The 20,760-nt window shown below is 43.9% G+C and overlaps 1 protein-coding gene across 1 annotated transcript in view; it reads left to right on the plus strand.

Moving 5' to 3' along the window:
• DOCK1 (dedicator of cytokinesis 1) overlaps positions 1 to 20,760 on the plus strand; it is a 362,037-nt gene that overhangs the window by 84,531 nt on the left and 256,746 nt on the right. The window contains exons 12-16 of the mRNA XM_075843124.1: positions 6,061 to 6,140; positions 8,164 to 8,289; positions 14,079 to 14,203; positions 15,413 to 15,511; positions 17,153 to 17,225. Of these exons, the coding sequence (XP_075699239.1) occupies positions 6,061 to 6,140; positions 8,164 to 8,289; positions 14,079 to 14,203; positions 15,413 to 15,511; positions 17,153 to 17,225 (503 nt within the window). The remainder of the gene's footprint in view (positions 1 to 6,060; positions 6,141 to 8,163; positions 8,290 to 14,078; positions 14,204 to 15,412; positions 15,512 to 17,152; positions 17,226 to 20,760) is intronic.

Consider the following 20,760-nt stretch of genomic DNA (forward strand, 5'->3'; position numbering starts at 1 on the left):
CACTTCTTGCGTACCATACGGTCAAGCTCCTCCCACAACAGCTCTATGGGGTTGAGATCTGGTGACTGCGCTGGCCACTCCATTACAGATAGAATACCTGCTGCCTGCTTCTTCCCTAAATAGTTCTTGCAGAATTTGGAGGTGTGCTTTGGGTCATTGTCCTGTTGTAGGATGAAATTGGCTCCAATCAAGCGCTGTCCACAGGGTATGGCATGGCGTTGCAAAATGGAGTGATAGCCTTCCTTATTCAAAATCCCTTTTACCTTGTACAAATCTCCCACTTTACCAGCACCAAAGCAACCCCAGACCATCACATTACCTCCACCATGCTTGACAGATGGCGTCAGGCACTCTTCCAGCATCTTTTCAGTTGTTCTGCGTCTCACAAATGTTCTTTTGTGTGATCCAAACACCTCAAACTTCGATTCGTCTGTGCATAACACTTTTTTCCAATCTTCCTCTGTCCAATGTCTGGGTGCTTTTGCCCATATTAATCTTTTCCTTTTATTAGCCAGTCTCAGATATGGCTTTTTCTTTGCCACTCTGCCCTGAAGGCCAGCATATCGGAGTAGACGTAGACGTTGACACTGGCGTTTTGCGGGTACTATTTAATGAAGCTGCAAGCTGAGGACCTGTGAGGCGTCTCTATTTCTCAAACTAAAGACTCTAATGTACTTGTCTTGTTGCTCAGTTGTGCAGTGGGGCCTCCCACTTCTCTTTCTACTCTGGTTAGAGCCTGTGTGTGCTGTCCTCTGAAGGGAGTAGTACACACCGTTGTAGGAAATCTTCAGTTTCTTGGAAATTTCTCGCATGGAATAGCCTTCATTACTACGAACAAGAATAGACTGTCGAATTTCACATGAAAGCTCTCTTTTTCTAGCCATTTTGAGAGTTTAATCGAACCCACAAATGTAATGCTCCAGATTCTCAACTAGCTCAAAGGAAGGTCAGTTTTATAGCTCCTCTAAACAGCAAAACTGTTTACAGCGGTGCTAACATACTTGCACAAGGGTTTTCAAGTGTTTTCTAATCATCCATTAGCCTTCTAACACAGTTAGCAAACACAATGTACCATTAGAACACTGGAGTGATGGTTCCTGGAAATGGGCCTCTATACACCTATGTAGATATTGCATTAAAAACCAGACGTTTGCAGTAAGAATAGTCATTTAGCACATTAACAATGTATAGAGTGTATTTCTGATTAATTTAATGTTATCTTCATTGAAAAAAACTGAACTTTTCTTTCAAAAATAAGGAAATTTCTAAGTGACCCTAAACTTTTGAACGGTAGTGTACTTTCTGTATTCATTCCTCACAGTTTTCAAGATCTCTGCTTGCTGTTATCCAATAGTAATATTCATTGTTTACTTCCAGTGAAATATAATCTGGTCACATGATGAACACACAGGTTGACGGCTTGTTTGTTGCTATTTAATGACCGCAAACAGATCTCTGTAAATTCCTCACAATTTTCAAGAAGCTGTTCATTATACAAAGTATACGTTTCCTATTGAAACCAAAATATGCCTCTAAAGGGCTGTTGTGGTTGTGGAGCGTTTTAACCAGTTTACACCTATCCACTGGTGGCCAGGGAGTGTGGGGCTGATTTCTAGTAGCGCAAGGATCGATCTAATCAACTACAAGCCACTAAACCAGGGTGATTGTCATATATCATAGATGGTCAATGAACCTTAGTCAGGGGGGAGCCTGCAGATCTGCTTTGTTATAATCTTCTCTCAAAAAAAAATGTCAGCACATTTTGGGTCCTTCCCATTAAAATCCTTAGACATCTGTGATCTCCCCCAATTTTTGTCTGCGCACAGATTGACATTTTACCGTCAGATCGTGTGTGAAGCCTCTGAATTGTTACAGCAGTTCCTTGTGAATAATTTACAGAGACAGCTGTTTTATGATCTTATATAACAAACCACACCGAGTCATTGTTCCACATTAATTAGGACTGAACGCCTCTGCTCGGCCCACTCTGACCTCGCTGATAATAATGTTCTCTGCTTTACAGGGATTGCTTTTAGGGTTTTCTTTTATCCGTGTGCAGGAAATTTCCTCTGACCTCTAAATACCTGAGATCCAGGCCTCACGGCTCTCCTTAGGCTACATTTACACGAACGTAGCCCACCTTGAACGGGAAAAACTGCAGTTTTCCACGTCCGAGTTGCACCCGTGTGGCCTGCGATGTCACGGATCCCCCACAGACTACAGTCTATGGAGGGATGCGTGACACGCAATAAAATAGGACATGTCCTGCTTTTCAACGGAGCGTTCACACACTCCGTTGTTGAAACAATGGTCGTGCGAACGGCCCCATTGAAATGCATGGGTCTATGTGACGGCCGTTGTTTTAATGGCCGTCACACGGATGAGATTGACGTTCGTGTGAGTGAGCCCGAACTGCGTTCTTGTGTTTATTGTTTTCCTATAATATGTCGGCCGTCACGGAGTCAGACGATCTTACTTCTATAGAAGATGAGCGAATCCAGCCCACAATATATCACAATAAGAAATGACTAGTAAAGTTACATTTTGGACTGTGAATTTTTTTTCCGCCTGCAAAGCTGGTTAGGCCTTGTTCACTTTAGCCTCATGGCTTTCATTTATAATGGACGGATCAGTTTTCATAATGATCCAAACAGATCTCGGTAGACCCCATTGACTGTAATAGGGTCCGTCAAGCGGCCCAATATTTTGGCTGATCAGAAGAGTGCTGCAGAGGGCATAATCCTTATTGGAAAGCCCAAAAGATTGAGAGACAGAATCCGAACCTATCGTATCCATTATTTTCATGCCTTTTATTAGTGAACTGTTGAGATATATGTAAGGTTTAATTGGATGCTTGTGGTTTTCATTGGTCATATTTTTAGCGTACAAGTACATAACTCTAGACAGAAAATAACTCTTTAGAAAATGAACCAAACTAAGGGGAATAAACATACCCGAGTATTTTTATCGAATAGTCCCCCCGTTTTTTAGGGATGTTATGCCATAGTCCTTTACACTGTCTCCTTTTGGCAGTTGCTGCTTTCCCCTTTGTAGAAATCGGGTTTGCATCTCAATTTTTTGGAGGAATTTTATCTGGCACAAGATAACATTAAGCAGATTTGCCATATATCATGTGCCAGGTTCCTTGATCTTCCATGCTTTCAGTGGTGCCCGCAACGTCCATACGCAGGCATTTATTGCTGCAGGTGAGCTGTGTTTCCCTGTGTCAGTGTATGGTTCCTCCCTGTATGTAGCCGCAGACTTTTCCCATTGTCCCATTGTCCGATTGCAGATTCTGTGTCATAGTAACAGAATTATTTTTATTCATGATGCTCATGTTCGTTCCTTACCCCTGAAAATGCAATACCTAAAAGTTTAGGCAATCCACGATCCAATGCTGAGTCCTGGCCCCCAATCTTGCTTTTTTTTTGGCATCCGGCTCCAGAAGACCTGGAAGGGCACATAGATATCTGTCTCCAGCCCTCGTGTTGTATGTGAGAGGTCACAATTGATCTACATAACTCTCAATCTTAAGGACTCCTTATTGCCTAGGTTCTTAACCTGTGGTACGTGTGCCCCGGGGCGTACACACCATGTCTCTAGGTACATACAGTGACATCTTATGGTCTTCTGTTAATAGGTGTAGCACAATGTATGCTCATAGGAGGTACTTGGCTTAGGAATGTTAAAAAACAATGCCCTAATGAATTATGGCTGGCCAATACTTGTTTTTCCCTCTTCCTGCCATATTCTGTTGACTCCCCTGACACGTCTGTGTTATTAGTAAATACTTGTATTCCCCTTGATATAAGAATTCTGGAGCATCTTTTCTTAGAAATCTGCATTGTGCTTTTCCTCTGTTATTCCTCCTAGAAATGTTTGAATAAATTGACAACTGGGTGTTACCATTCCCCTGGTCTAGGGGTCTTGTCCCTACACAGTCTCACTCTGTCAGCACTGATTGGGCAGTGTCAGTCTGTGTAGGGACATGCCCGCAACTGATAACAGCCAGTTCTCAATTTATTCATACATTTCTAGGAGGAATAACAGAGGAAAATCACAATGTAGAGTTCTAAGATGTTCCAGAATTGCTATGTTCTGGGGAATGCAATTATTTACTAGAACAGACATGTCAGGAGAGGTGACAGATCCGATTTAAAGTTAGCCAGAGCTTTATTTTATACAAAACCAGATTAGTCAATTTTTAGTATTTACAGTATTTGCCATACTATGAAAGTATTCGTGTTCTTGACTTCCATTACTCACACGTACAGGAGATGCAGAATGTCCTTGTTTTATTGTTTGTTTGTTTTGCCATATCCGGAATTTAGAGATTGTTGGTATTTCACCACCATGGCACGTTCCGCACTGTGACACTATGCGTTGGGAAGTGAAGGCGCACGTTGTTATGCGTTGTCTGCTGTCCAAGTCTAATGGATCGCTTTTACCTTCTGCTTCCTGACTTCATAACAGAAGCTCGGCATATTAGGAAGCAATATGAGACACGATTTCATATGGTGTATGCAATCATTTATGTTAAGTAAAAGCCATTAGTAAAGCGGTCATGAATGATAGATAAGCTTGAGCGTTGCTACATATTTATTTAGTTAATTAGAGTTCCATTTTTTTAATGGTCCGAAGACATAAAAGCTACACAATCATTAGGATAGAAGGGAAAGATGTATATTTTTTTTAGAGGGGCTGAACCACCATTAAATGTCACGTTCATTGTATAGACCATAAAAATGAACAAAAAATGAAAAATAAAAATGAGCTTGCTGTTAAAAAGTGTATAGTAAAGTGCTCAGTCACTCTCACCACAGCCTGGTTTCTGCCTAGTGATTAACTGTTCGCTGCAGAGCAGCCAATAGAAATGGCTTTCTGCCCTGTTTGTCAGGGAAGGAGCAAAGTCTCTGCGGTGCCATGGCAGTATAGCTGGGCAAGTAAGACGGAACTGTATCGTCAGCTACTAGAGGGGAATAGAGACTGATTCTGCTCAGAGCCCATCTCCCAACAGCAAAAGGACTAGCAGCAGCACCCAGGGGGACACATGGAAGAAAAAAAAACAACTAATGTAAATGGGTATTTTGCTATGCTCAAAACACTGCAAATTACGATAAAACAACTTTTAACAGCATTTCAGGATTTTGGTATGCTGATTGTTCTTGGTATAACCCCTTTTGAAAGGGTTTTTTCCCGACCGGACTACTGATAACCTATCCACAGGATAGATCATCAGTATATGACTGTGCAGGTCCGACTCCCCGCACAGACTACGGGCGCCAGTTATTTTGAACGGTATGCTGCAGTTGGAGCCGGAGGCAGATGGCTCCGGTCACGGAAAGCGGCTGAGTGAACAGGAGCGGAGCTGCCGAACGGCCGCTATACAGTGGTCGGAGCCATCTGCTTCAAGCTTCAACTACTATATACCGTTCAAAATATCAGGAGTGGCTGATCGGTGCGGGGTCCGGGTGTCGGACCTGCACCAATCATATTCTGATGACTTCTCCTTTGGATGGGTCATCAGTTGTCTGGTCGTGGAAAGCCCCTTTAAGTGTATAGACTACTTATTGTTCACATTTCTTAATCTGTCTATTTGATTTCTTCTAAGCACATTGTCCCTTTTGCAGTGAGTCTCAGTGATTTCTTGCATTCTGACTAGTTCCTAAAACATTTCCTAATCGATACATCAATGTTTTGTTAAAGTCCATATCAGTAATCGTGTTTCCATCTGCCTAGCCTGTGGGGACTCTCACAGACTCTACTTAAGGGTTTAGGGTCATAAACTTGAATTTCTCCTCTCTACGTTCAATACCTGATCACTGATCTTTCCATATCTTTCTTGTCATCCTATTTCTGTTCTGTGTCTGTTGTGAACTAATACAAAACTTTTGTGCAATCTCTGCTATGACCTTATCCATTCCCTTGTTTCTGTGGTCTCTGGTTTTCTGTGACCCTATGTTCCCTGTGGTGGTGTCCGTGATGTGCACACTCCAGGCTAGCATTGGATGACGTCATCCGACACAAGCAGCTCAACCTATCATCCCGTTTTTCATCCAGGGTGGCAGGGGAGAATGATTTTCTACAGGCTGTTATAAACAAAGTGATTGCTGCCAAGGAAGTTAACCACAAAGGTCAAGGTACGTACTTTCATGCAAAATTAACATCAGCACTTGCAGCTGGGAAGATCCCCCTTCGCTGCTCTGTAATTAAAATATTACTGTACTGGGTAGAGGGTTTTTATTTTAATTAAAATAAATGATTGTACTCGAACGGGGAGATCGCTTCTCACCACTGCAGGATACGCACATCCAGTAGGTCTTTAAGGAAAAATCTCATTATCATAGAAATAACAACGATGTCTTGTCCAAATACAATTCATCAAATGTTTCCTGTTGTAAATACAAAGCTGGAATCCTATTTTAGTTATGTTGATGGTGATTAACTAATAAGTGACTCCGCTGCTAGAAAGTATTAGTCAGTGGGGTCCCTAGTTATGGTCAGCAGTTAATATCTAGTCTGCAGGCTACTGCCGGTTAACAGGTTTGGCCCTGTCATTTCTCTAGCTATTAACACCATGTAGTTTTTAGGTCTAAAATTCTGTGTTGCTTAGTTTCTTAATATATCTTTATAGCAGTCAGAGCTTTGTTTCAGGTACAGAGCTCCAAATCCCTTCATAGACGTAGATTAAAAACATAACGTTATTGTTGCCTGCAGCCGCCACTAGGGGGAGCTTACTGCATACAGTGTTATTAAGTTCAATGTATAAACAGTATGCAGTGAGCTCATACGCTCCCCCTGGTGGCGGCTAAAGGAAATGGTGTCAGATTATTGTTGACTGATCCTGCTGTTCTCAACTAGATCTACTGACCATCTAATGTCTAGGGAACTTGGCATGCAGTCGCACAATGTCTGCCATCAGAGAAAACTAGGATCAAGCAGGTTGGACCTGTCTGATTGTTTTCCAATATGGGGCACTGTAGTTGCCCGGTATCCCCCTTATCTTCTCTACAACATGGACTGTTGGCCAAGTCTAACTTGCAGATTAGTAACCAGGGTAATACCTATTGGGCGGATAATCATTTAGCTGACAACCATTGAATGTCTATGTCCAGCTTTAGCCTTTATAAAAAAAAAAAAGGGATTGAGCTATGTTCGTTCATACAGGTCAAAAATATTTTGGAGGGTTAGCTCTCCAGTATTGAGTCAGTTATTGGTGTACGGTTATGATAACACATGTCAGATAGGGGTCATCTAAATTGATGGTTTGCAACGTACTAGAAACATGGGTATATGAGGGCCCTTATAGCAGACCTATCGGTCCGAAACCACCTGACAAAATAATTTTATTCATGGCCCCCATTGACTGTATATGCTAGAAAGAATAGTTTAACTGTTCCTCCTAATGTACATACTGTATTATAGCCTTGTCGAAGTTCATGCCTACTAAAAGGGTATTCTGTTTTTAGGGCAATTTTAACTAATCGGTTTTGTGGACTCTAACCTTAGGTAAAGCAGGGAGTCTTCTCCTGTAAAGCTCTTTGCACTAGGGGAATAGACTTCATGGGCGGCCATTGATTGAAATCCACTTCTATATTACTGCTTCGGTATGATTGTTTGTGGACTAATGTAAATCAAGTGTGATTCAGATTCAATTCTTGGGAAGGGCTCAGTTATAAGAAAGCGTCGCTTGATGATAATTCATATAGCTTGACCAGACATAACGGAAAGTTTCTGCAGCAATTCCGCAGAAACGAGCGGAAGTTTCCTGTGTTTTTTACTGCAGAAAATGGTGCGGATTTTGTTGCGTTTTTTTCCATGCTAGGAGATGGTGTCATCTCTTCTGAAAAATGCAGCAATTCAGTCCACTTTCCGCAGCAGAAATTGACATGCGGTACGAAAAATACGCAACGCAGGTGAATTTCTGCTCAGAAATTTGACACATGTGGATGAGATTTGTTAAATCTCTCCCACTTTGCTGCTACTGTATTCTGCTGCGTGTATTCAGTCCGTATTTACGGACCGAAAATTACAGCAATTCCGTTACGTATGGACAAGCCCTAATGAGGTAGCATTGTAATGGATCAACGCAGCTGTCCGCTAAATAGATCTACTGAGGTGTCATTCACGAGAACATGTCACCCTTTCCTTCTCTCCCTGCAGGTCTGTGGGTGACAATGAAGCTGCTTCCTGGAGACATTCATCAGATTCGAAAGGAATTTCCTCATCTCGTGGATAGATCTACAGCCGTTGCACGTAAAATGGGATTCCCTGAGATTATCATGCCAGGTGTGCAGTGCTACAATTACTGGGGTTAATGGGGAAGGCCAGTGTTTTTTCAATACATGTAGTTTAATGCTGTAGCAATTAAAACTAGATTAGAGGGATGTTCCTGGAAGGAAAAATGTATTTGAAGTACCTTTGGTTGGTCACTGACCATAAGTACCTCGTTATTTCAATCGGTGAGTCACAACGGTCTGACCCCCGCCGATTAGACTTTGAAGGTATATGCCAGCGATATGCCATCAATGTCTTAAGGGAGAAAATCCCTTTAAAGATAGAGCACCTGTAACCTCTCCTGACATGTCTCTTTTAATAAATAATTTATTTCGCATGAAATAACAATTCTGGAACGTATTTTCTTAGAACTCTGTAATATGCCGTTCCTCTGTTATTCCTCCTAGAAAACATAGGAATAAATTGACAACTGATGGTTACTATTCTCCTTGTCAAAGGAGTGTATCTCTACACGGTTTTGCTATGAAAGCATTGATTTTGATAGTCAGTCTGTGCAGTGCCGCCTCCAGGTTTATGTGGGCCCTTGGGCGACACAGACTTAGTACGCCCCTTTGCGGGGGAACTCAGAGCGGCAGTAAAATGGCAGAAAACGTCACTTTGTGCCCCCATATAGACGTTAGGCCCTGTTTATGCCCCCATATAGAAGTAAAGCCCCCAGTTTGTACCCCCATAAATTTAGTGCCCTCTGTAGATGGTGCCACACAGCCCCCCCCCCTCCCTGGTGGGGCCACGCAGCCCCCCCCCCTCCCTGGTGGGGCCACGCAGCCCCCCCCCTCCCTGGTGGGGCCACGCAGCCCCCCCCCCTCCCTGGTGGGGCCACGCAGCCCCCCCCCCTCCCTGGTGGGGCCACGCAGCCCCCCCCCCTCCCTGGTGGGGCCACGCAGCCCCCCCCCCCTCCCTGGTGGGGCCACGCAGCCCCCCCCCCCTCCCTGGTGGGGCCACGCAGCCCCCCCCCCCTCCCTGGTGGGGCCACGCAGCCCCCCCCTCCCTGGTGGGGCCACGCAGCCCCCCCCCCTCCCTGGTGGGGCCACGCAGCCCCCCCCCTCCCTGGTGGGGCCACGCAGCCCCCCCCCCTCCCTGGTGGGGCCACGCAGCCCCCCCCTTCCCTGGTGGGGCCACGCAGCCCCCCCCCTCCCTGGTGGGGCCACGCAGCCCCCCCCCTCCCTGGTGGGGCCACGCAGCCCCCCCCCCCCTGGTGGGGCCACGCAGCCCCCCCCCCCCTCCCTGGTGGGGCCACGTAGCCCCCCCCCCCTCCCTGGTGGGGCCACGCAGCCCCCCTCCCAGGTGGGGCCACGCAACCCCCACCTCCCAAGTGTCTGTAGGTATCACCTTTGGGATTCCCTCTAGGAGTGGAATCCCCAGCCAGAGCATTGCTGATGCTCTGGCTGGGGATTCCGCTTCTGGAGAAACCCCTGACGTCACTGTCCATATATGGACAGTGTCAGGAGCAACCCCAGAACCATAGTCCCGGGCAGAGCACTACTAGCACTCTGCCTGGGACTACTGCTCTGCTCCTGACATCACTTTCCATATATGTCTCCGATCCGAGGAAAGATAGAACATGTGCTATCTTTCCTTGGATCACTGATGGGACTAGGACGGCGCAAACGGTCGTGTGCATGAGGCGTAAATGTTAAAGAGCTGCAACAGTGTCTATCTATCTATCTATCTATCTATCTATCTATCTATCTATCTATCTATCTATCTATCTATCTATCTATCTATCTATCTATCATCTCTCCTATCTCTCTATCCACACACATCACAGGCTGTACGTTCACATGGGATGAAAAGTCATATCAGGAGGTAGGGACGCATTGCCATGGCTATGTGCAAGTATGAATTATTATTTTTTAATATGCAGTTTTCCGCAGCGGACATTTTGGCCGAAAAACTGCACCACAATTTGGTGTGTTTTTTCGTACGGAATTCCCTGTGGCGCCCAGGGCGGATACGCTGTGTTCTATTACGCAGCTTACCCACCCTGTTTTAACATACCATTATTCCTCCTGAAAATGTATACATAAATTGAGAATTGGGTGTATCCATTCACCTTGTCAATTGTGCGTGTCCCTACATACTCTCACTGTCCATTAAGGGTATGTTCACACTGCTTAACAAAATACATCTGAAAATAACGGTGCTGTTTTCAAGGGAAAACAGCTCCTGATTTTCAGCCGTTTTTTAATAAACAAGCTGTTTTGGCGTTGAGTCAATGAAAAATTTCTCAAGAAGTGACATGCACATTTTACGCGGCATCTTCTAACACGCCGTTATTTAAAAATGCGGTGTAAAATAACGCCCCGTCAGAACAATACGCCGTATTTCCCATTGAAATCAATGGGCAGATGTTTGTAGGCGTTCTGCTCCCGATTTTAAAGCCATTTTTTGGGCCGTAAAACGGCTGAAAATAGCCTGTGTGAACATACCCTAAGTGTTCACAACATTAAAATCTGTAGGGACAAACCCTAGTGACAAAGGGAATGACAAATTTTCATTACTAAATTATATATTATTTACACCAGGGAATGATCACACTTTGGCCACTTTCACGTGGCTGTGTTTGGGTCAGTATTTTGCATTCGTATTTAATAGCCAAAACCAGGAGTGGAACCTACACAGAAAATATAATGGAAAGATTTGTACCTCTTTGTTTTGGACCTACTCCTGGTTTTGGCTTTCATATATTGATGCAAAATACTGACCAAAATACTTCCATGTGAATGTGGCCTAAATCTAACTTTCATTCAGTGTATATGTCGGGAAATGTTCCCAATTTATATTCCAAACATATGGCCCAGACGTATACAATTATATGCCTTTAGGACACTCTTTTGGCATACATGCGGCCCATTATACCCTATGGACTTGTTCAAATCGAGCCTTGAGCGTAACCTTAGGGTTTATTCACATGGTGCAGAGATCTGCAGAGAGCATAATTTTTTAAGAACACTTTAATCTCCGTAAAACTAAGGCAAAATGTGTATTTGAGTAGTGGTTTTTTCATGTCTTACTTCCGGTAATGGTGAAGCTCTCTGCCACATCATTCTGCACCCTCCAAATACACCCTAAGGCCGGAATCACACGAGCGCAAAGCATCTCGAATGTGGAAAAACTGCAATTTTTCACGTCCGAGGTGCATCTGCGCTGCGGGACACGATATCTCGCATCCCCCATAGACGAGTCTATAGAGGGATGCATGAAGTGTGCAGAAATAGGACATGTGCTATTTTCTCACGGACCCTTCACAAGGTACGTTGAAACAACGGCTGTGTGATTTTTGTGTTTTGAAAAGCTGCCAAAAATCGTATCTCATGTGTTTCTTAAATACCAGTTTTTACAAAGCGTTTCAGCTCTAAGCCTATGACCATTAAATTGAAAACGAGATAACAGGACTTAGGGTTATCCATTCCGCTACACCTAAGAGGTGACTTTTCCCAGCGAGCAGTTCAGTCCTGTAATGCATTGACGGGAATGTATCACCTAGATTTTTTTCTTTCTAATTAAAAACAGGGAATCCATCCTAATTCTTTTTTTATTTTATTTATAAATATTTGTATTTTATTTTCTATACATGATTATGGAGCAGCCATACATCATGAGCTGCTGTTAACAGCATTTAAGCCCCATGCACACGAACGTGCTTTTGCGGCCGCAATTCCCCTGAAAATCCACAAGAGAATTGCGGTCCCATTCATTCCTATGGGGCCATGCACACGACCGTGGTTTCCACAGTCCGTGCATGGCCCAGAAGCCTGGACCGCAGAAAGAATGGGCAAGTCTTATTCCGGCCGTGTTCTGCGGTCCAGGGTCATAGCAAATAATGGCCGCGGCCATGTGCATGGCCTGTTATTTGCGGTGACGGAATAAATAGCGTCAAACGGAGCCCTGATTCAGATGTGAACGAAGCCGTAGCCTGGTCTTCGTGTCTGGCTCCGCTTCTTGGTTAAGCATACATGATATACAATGCTGGACGGCTGGTTCCCCAAGAGGAAGAAACATGCTCAAGACAAATTGCATTTGGAAACAAATTAAAAGGAACAGGGGTCCAAATAGACCAGATCAGAAGGTGAGTGAGGAGCGTCTGCCCACACGGGAAGGAGAGAGGATTCTGGGGTGGTAGAAAGGGGTATTGGTGTGAATAAAAATAAGTGGGGGCAAGAGGGGAAAAAGTGGTTACAGCTTTCTTTCTTTCTTTCTTTCTTAGACACTTTTTTCTTTTCTGTTCCTTTTAATCTTTGTCTTTTTAGCTCCCACCTTGTATTACCTTTTTTATAGAATCCCCTCCATACAGATATATTACTTTCAGATACACCTGATTGAGCATTCCCTTTTATATATTCACCACTTTTCAGATATGTGCCGGATGGAAAGTGCGGTTAGATCTATCTTTAGCTGTAATATTTACCCCTTGATGGCCGCTGTGATTCGCTTTCTTTTAGAAGAAATCATAGCCTAGAACCAGAGTGCATTGTGTTGGCCTGGATTTCTTCTTGGTAGTTTTATAAGCCATGAAAGCACAGTGATGTTCTTTTATTAATTATGCATGAGCATCGCCACAGCAATAGAACATCCTGGCTGTTACATTAAACTCCAGTAAGGTTTTGGGAGTTCTATCCGGAGGCTCTTTTTTTTTTTTTTGCTATACTTGTTCTTAAAGCTGCAGAGGAAAATGTTCCTTTTTAATATTTCAGAACTCTTACATCAAAACTGGATAATACTTAAAAATGCAGGTTCCATAATATAATATAATATACAGCCAATAACGTCAAAGCCAGACCACCTATGTTCTAAGAATACTGTTCTGTAAGGATCTGTTCACACTTTAAATTTGCATCTAGTCGGAGGTATACGGCTGGTCGAGGGAAGGCTTCCATGTATGCCGCTGTAAAGGCGTTCATTGGCCATAGTAAAAAAGAAAAAAAAAAAGTATAGTCTGCGGTGTATCTATTTTAGTTTTTTCCTTTTTTTTTGTTTTACTGTATGCCTCTGCATAGTTCTACTACGTTATTCCATACATCGAAAAAGAAGGTATTCCAACACATACCATCCCGGCGTATGCTAGAAGGACACTCTTTTGGCATATACCGAATGAACACAGCCTTATTGAACCTGCACTTATATATTCGTTAAATTCGTATACCGCTGTTTCCTAACATATACCTATTATTGAAACTGTCCTTTAACAATGCGAGAGATCCAATACTATTAATGAGAAGATGTGGGGAATAGGGCTTCCCTCTAGGCAGGCACAGCTGTTTTATGGCAGTCTGTCTATTGCTTTATTGCTCCAGAAGCAGAATACAGGCTGTGTGACCTTTTATGTTGGTGTTTAAAGACTTCTGTTGACTCGTAGACTGTAATCTTTATAAAGGTGGCCATACGCATAAGATTAATGTTGGCCGAATCTGCCAATTTTGTCAGGATAGGTTGAGCATCTAATGTGTACAAGAGCCTCCCTACTCGCCCCTGATGGCAGATGTCGGGGAAGAGAAGAATCGGGTAGTTGGATTTCAACATGCCGATCATTCTGTTCTCAGGGCAGATATGCCGCTGTCCGAGGTGTTTGGCAGCGACTAACTCCCCACTCCCCGTTTACAATAAATGCAAGCTCGGCTGTCCGTGCACGTGTGTGTGGAGGGATCATAAGTATCTGCGGCCAAACAATCATCCAAATATTATCTAATGTATTTGGCCAGCCAAAGAGCCTTGTGTATGCTTTTCAGTATTCTGCTCGTAATCACTATGACGGCTAATGGCATTTTCAAAATATTTTCCAGGTGATGTTCGCAACGATATCTACGTTACGCTGTTTCAGGGTGACTATGATCGAGGCAACAAGACCACGGCTAAGAATGTGGAGGTCACGGTGTCCGTATATGATGAGGATGGGAAGCGTTTGGAGGTAATTTCCTTCTCCTGGTTTAAGAATGACCTAAAGACGACTCTTTGAGTAAGCGTTTCCTCCCTGCATTGCGTCTGAGCAGAGTGTAGAAGAATAGAAACCAGAGCCATCTTGTCTCGCCAAGACAGCCCCTTTTTAAAATGACAATAAAAATGACCATATAGTGCAATACATTAGTAATAGGGGGACTAATTAGTCCTAGGGGCACTAAGTAAATGTGTATAAAAGATATATATATATTTTTTTTGTTTTATAGTACTAAAAAAACAAACCACCTTTTCCCATTTTTCCTCTGATGTAATGTAAAAAATATTCAAAATTGGTATCGCTGCTTCCGTGAAAGTCTGAACTATTACAATATAGCATTATTTAACGGACACGGTGAACGTCGTAAAAAAACAAAAAAATATAACGCCATAATCACTGTTTTCCATGGGTGTTGTACATAATGGGTTGTCATGTGATTCAGTTGCTACCAGGTGAAACTTCCAAGCTGATATATAGGTAGGCAGTTAAAGGGGTATTAGAGGGCTTTGATATTGATAAAACTGTCCTTAGGATAGGTCATCAATATGAGATTGGTGTGGGTCTGACTTCTGCCAACCCCACCAATCAGCTGATTGAAAGGGCTGTGGTGCTCTGGCCTCTTTGTGTACCAGGCACAGCTCTGTATGTTTGGTAGTGGCTGTGCCTGGTACTGCAGCTTAGTCCCTTTCACGCTGCAATACCGGGCACAGCCACTACCAAATGTATGAAGCGCTGCCTGGTAAACAATGAACAGGCCGAAGTGCTTGTCGAAGGGATGAGGCCCCTTCAATCAGTTGATTGTTGGGGCTTCTGGGAGTTGTACCCACCACTGGTCTGATATTAAAGACCTATCCTAAGGATACATCATCCATATCAAAGTCCCGAAAAAACATTTAATATATATATTCCGTATGACAGCGGAGATCTAGGAATATTCGGAAAAGGAGAGAGTCTCTTGCAAATGTTGAACCTATGTGTTTGTGCTATAATCTTTACATTGCACAGTAGTATAAAGAATATGTATGATTTAAGGTTATTTTCCTATTCTAACTTGTGATAAAATATTAGCTCGCTTGATAGTTGCATTTCTGGTGCTGAATTATGTAGTCTAATGCCTGTGCACAGGAGCCTAGAACACCTACGTTTATTTGTTTTTGTCTTTCCTTTTGTTTCTCTCTCCAGAATGTGATTTACCCGGGGGCTGGAGATGAAGCGATTTCAGAATACAAATCGGTAATATACTATCAAGTGAAGCAGCCCCGGTGGTTTGAGACTGTGAAGGTAAATTGTGCAGTAATAAAAAATACTTTTACAAATCTTTCTTTCCTAATGTTTTTAATCCCCTTTGCAGTTCATAAATGCAAAAGACAACCGCACTGAATAGGTTGAGGAAGATGGTAGCAATGTTTTGCATATGCATAATTGTGACCCAGGGGGCATTCTCTTTGTTTCACTCCACAGTGTCCGTGGATGAGAAACAATAGGTTTAGAGAGAAGAGAACCGGGGGCTAAAGGGGTTGTATGAGATGAGAAAAGAGGGTCTTCTCCTTTTGTAGATACAGTCCATGGATAAGTGTGGCACTATATCTGGTATTGTAGCTCAGCCCCATTTAAATGACTAGGGCTTAGTTGCAATACCCAAGAAAATGCCAGTGGACAAGAGTGGTGCAGTATTGAAGGAGAAGGGGGAAACCAGGCCCTTTTTTTATTTTATTTTTTTACAAATTCTGGATAACCCCTTTAAAATGACCATACGTGGGATAATTTACCACCAGTCCTACTATTCGATTTACGCAAAGATTTACCAATCTTGTAAATATTGTTTATCTGCTTTGCTGTTTACATGCAGAAAAATTTAAAGCAAGTTCTAGGTCTGTAATGAACAATGAAACAAATTTCTATCTGTTTGTTCTGATTGGCATATCTACAAACACAAAGCAATATTTGTATCGTCATCAAAGAAGGCTGTGCTGTAAAAATTTATGAAAAATCTCAGAATCAGCGCGACGGGGAACCGCAATGTATATTAGCGAATGCACTCCCATACTGCAGGGAGTACACTTATAATAATTTTTGGTCCCCATATAACCCCTTTTAAAGAGTGGCATTAAAAAAACATGGCTGCTTTCTTTCAGAAGTAGCACCACTTTTGTCCATAGGTGGTGTCTGGTATTGCAGCCTATTCATTTAATAGAGCATAGCTGCAGTACTTCACACAACCCATAGACCATTGTAGCGCTGTTTCTTAAGGAAGGCAGCCCAGTTTTGTTTTTTAATCTACACATCCGCTTAAAGAATCATGTTTCCCATTGGATCACGGTAATCTTTAGGCTATTTTGTCTAGGGCTTGAAGGCAGATTGCTGTTGCACAAATCTTCGCTCACTGCTCTATCTGCCATTGACACCAGGCAAGCTAAGCACTGCCCATGTCGTCAAATCCAATCCCTTCGATATTCCACTAGATGAAAATGAAAGGGGTTATGAGGAGGTGGACTTATTTTCTTCACCACATTTCTTCAAGATGGTCTTCAAAGTAGTTTGCAGAGAGTCTTAGTCAGATTTTTTTTTTTTTTCTCCGTTTAGTGTACCTTGAATTGCATGTCGCAGCTTGAAGCATCAGTTGACTTAAATTCTGCTGTACCACTTCTTAATCCTGGGATGAAACAAGTTCTCTGCCTTTTGTTTTACTCGTCTCTGATAGTCCTCATTTCCTCCCATAGGAGAGTGTCTTATGCCAAAACCTTATCCCATGCCAGTTTGATTATAGCAATCTAGTGCTGTGTAAAGCTCCCAGTTCTTAGATGTTGCTGAATAAATCCCACTTCTGTTAACCTCCCTTGAGGTCCAACAGCCGGAGATTTCTTTAATATTTGTGTTGATATTGTTCCTGATACTTGACTTCATGTTATCTATTTATTGAAGGTCGCTATCCCCATTGAAGATGTGAATCGGAGCCACTTAAGATTCACTTTCCGCCATAGATCTTCTCAGGAGTGTAAGTAGTACATATCATTTCTTGTATCTTCATGACTTCTTATAATTTAGGGCATGTATGGTTTAATCCTCCTTTCTAATTACTGCATGTAAATGTTATCATTAAAGTGCACCTTTTGAGCCGCTTTCAAGAATATATTGGTGAACTGCTTAAAGGTAAATTCGTGTAAAAAAACCTTTTCCCATTCTAATGAGATTCTTTCATTTGAGCCATCATGTGTTCTAGTGAGGGTGCTGATGGTGCATATTGATGCCGGTCACCAACTCTTCACCGCTCTGCACTTTACATGGGAAATGTGGCCTGTAGCACATTGTTGTTGGTTTTTTCTTCTCCTAACTGCAGTTCAGTAGAGTGGTAGGTAGAAGACACAGGATTTTATGTAAGGTAACGGATTTTGGATAAAGAGTGACCTTAACCTCTCAGCTCACCTGTTTAGTGCAGTAAAGAGGTCCAGTCTGCTCTCCTGTGTGGTGTAGTATAGAGGAGCTGTCAGTCCTCCAGTGTAGTGTAGTGTAGTGTAGTATAGGGGAGGGGATCTGTTAGTTCTCCTGTGCGGTGTAGTATAGAGGATCTGTCAGCTTTCCTGTGCGGTGTAGTATAGAGGATCTGTCAGCTCTCCTGTGTGGTGTAGTATAGAGGATCTGTCAGCTCTCCTGTGTGGTGTAGTATAGAGGACCAGTCTGCTCCTGTGTGGTGTAGTATAAAGGATCTGTCGGTTCTCCTGTGTGGTGTAGTATAGAGGATCTGTCAGCTCTCCTGTGTGGTGTAGTATCGAGGAACTGTCGGTTCTCCTGTGTCTTGTAGTATAGAGGTTCTGTCAGCTCGCCTGTGTGGTGTAGTATAGAGGAGCTGTTAGTTCTCCTGTGTGGTGTAGTATAGAGGAGCTGTTAGTTCTCCTGTGTGGTGTAGTATAGAGGAGCTGTCAGCTCTCCTGTGTGGTGTGGTATAGAGGAGCTGTCAGCTCTCCTGTGTGGTGTAGTATAGAGGAGCTGTCAGTTCTCCTGTGTCGTGTAGTATAGAGGATCTGTCAGTTCTCCTGTGTGGTGTAGTATAGAGGATGTCAGCTCTCCTGTGTCGTGTAGTATAGAGGAGCTGTCAGTTCTCCTGTGTGGTGCAGTATAGAGGATCTGTCAGCTCTCCTGTGTGGTGCAGTATAGAGGATCTGTCAGCTCCCCTGTGTGGTGTAGTATAAAGGATCTGTCAGCGCTCCTGTGTGGTGTAGTATAGATGATCTGTCAGCTCTCCTGTGTAGTGTAGAGGAGCTGTCAGCTCTCCTGTGTGGTGTAGTGTAGAGGATCTGTCAGCTCTCCTGTGTGGTGTAGTATAGTGGATCTGTCAGCTCTCCTGTGTGGTGTAGTATAGAGGAGCTGTCAGTTCTCCTGTGTGGTGTGGTATAGAGGAGCTGTCAGCTCTCCTGTGTGGTGTAGTATAGAGGATCTGCCAGCTCTCCTGTGTGGTGCAGTATAGAGGAGCTGTCAGTTCTCCTGTGTGGTGTAGTATAGAGGATCTGTCAGCTTTCCTGTGCGGTGTAGTATAGAGGATCTGTCAGCTCTCCTGTGTGGTGTAGTATAGAGGATCTGTCAGCTCTCCTGTGTGGTGTAGTATAGAGGACCAGTCTGCTCCTGTGTGGTGTAGTATAAAGGATCTGTCGGTTCTCCTGTGTGGTGTAGTATAGAGGATCTGTCAGCTCTCCTGTGTAGGGTAGTATAGAGGAACTGTCGGTTCTCCTGTGTCTTGTAGTATAGAGGTTCTGTCAGCTCGCCTGTGTGGTGTAGTATAGAGGAGCTGTTAGTTCTCCTGTGTGGTGTAGTATAGAGGAGCTGTTAGTTCTCCTGTGTGGTGTAGTATAGAGGAGCTGTCAGCTCTCCTGTGTGGTGTGGTATAGAGGAGCTGTCAGCTCTCCTGTGTGGTGTAGTATAGAGGAGCTGTCAGTTCTCCTGTGTCGTGTAGTATAGAGGAGCTGTCAGTTCTCCTGTGTGGTGTAGTATAGAGGATCTGTCAGTTCTCCTGTGTGGTGTAGTATAGAGGATGTCAGCTCTCCTGTGTCGTGTAGTATAGAGGAGCTGTCAGTTCTCCTGTGTGGTGCAGTATAGAGGATCTGTCAGCTCTCCTGTGTGGTGCAGTATAGAGGATCTGTCAGCTCCCCTGTGTGGTGTAGTATAAAGGATCTGTCAGCGCTCCTGTGTGGTGTAGTATAGATGATCTGTCAGCTCTCCTGTGTAGTGTAGAGGAGCTGTCAGCTCTCCTGTGTGGTGTAGTGTAGAGGATCTGTCAGCTCTCCTGTGTGGTGTAGTATAGTGGATCTGTCAGCTCTCCTGTGTGGTGTAGTATAGAGGAGCTGTCAGTTCTCCTGTGTGGTGTGGTATAGAGGAGCTGTCAGCTCTCCTGTGTGGTGTAGTATAGAGGATCTGCCAGCTCTCCTGTGTGGTGCAGTATAGAGGAGCTGTCAGTTCTCCTGTGTGGTGTAGTATAGAGGATCTGCCAGCTCTCCTGTGTGGTGTAGTATAGAGGATCTGTCAGCTCTCCTGTGTGGTGCAGTATAGAGGATCTGCCAGCTCTCCTGTATGGCGTAGTATAGAGGATCTGTCAGCTCTCCTGTGTGGTGCAGTATAGAGGATCTGCCAGCTCTCCTGTATGGCGTAGTATAGAGGATCTGTCAGCTCTCCTGTGTGGTGCAGTATAGAGGATCTGTCAGCTCTCCTGTGTGGTGTAGTATAGAGGATCTGTCAGCTCTCCTGTGTGGTGTAGTATAGAGGATCTGTCAGCTCTCCTGTGTGGTGTAGTATAGAGGACCAGTCTGCTCCTGTGTGGTGTAGTATAAAGGATCTGTCGGTTCTCCTGTGTGGTGTAGTATAGAGGATCTGTCAGCTCTCCTGTGTAGGGTAGTATAGATGAGCTGTCGGCTCTCCTGTGTGGTGCAGTATAGAGGAACTGTCGGTTCTCCTGTGTCTTGTAGTATAGAGGTTCTGTCGGCTCGCCTGTGTGGTGTAGTATAGAGGATCTGTCGGCTCTCCTGTGTGGTGTAGTATAGAGGACCAGTCTGCTCCTGTGTGGTGTAGTATAAAGGATCTGTCGGTTCTCCTGTGTGGTGTAGTATAGAGGATCTGTCAGCTCTCCTGTGTAGGGTAGTATAGATGAGCTGTCGGCTCTCCTGTGTGGTGCAGTATAGAGGAACTGTCGGTTCTCCTGTGTCTTGTAGTATAGAGGTTCTGTCGGCTCGCCTGTGTGGTGTAGTATAGAGGATCTGTCGGCTCTCCTGTGTGGTGTAGTATAGAGGAGCTGTCAGTTCTCCTGTGTAGTATAGAGGAGCTGTCAGTTCTCCTGTGTGGTGCAGTATAGAGGATCTGTCAGCTCTCCTGTGTGGTGCAGTAGAGAGGATCTGTCAGCTCTCCTGTGTGGTGTAGTATAGAGGATCTGTCAGCTTTCCTGTGTGGTGTAGTATAGAGGAGCTGTCGGCTCTCCTGACACTACTGTCACCACTATCTGGTTGTCCTAAGGCTGTAGAGTGTTTTTCTGGAATATTACATTGTGGAAT

Source organism: Rhinoderma darwinii, chromosome 11 (assembly GCF_050947455.1).
Source record: "Rhinoderma darwinii isolate aRhiDar2 chromosome 11, aRhiDar2.hap1, whole genome shotgun sequence".
Classification (NCBI taxonomy): domain Eukaryota; kingdom Metazoa; phylum Chordata; class Amphibia; order Anura; family Rhinodermatidae; genus Rhinoderma; species Rhinoderma darwinii.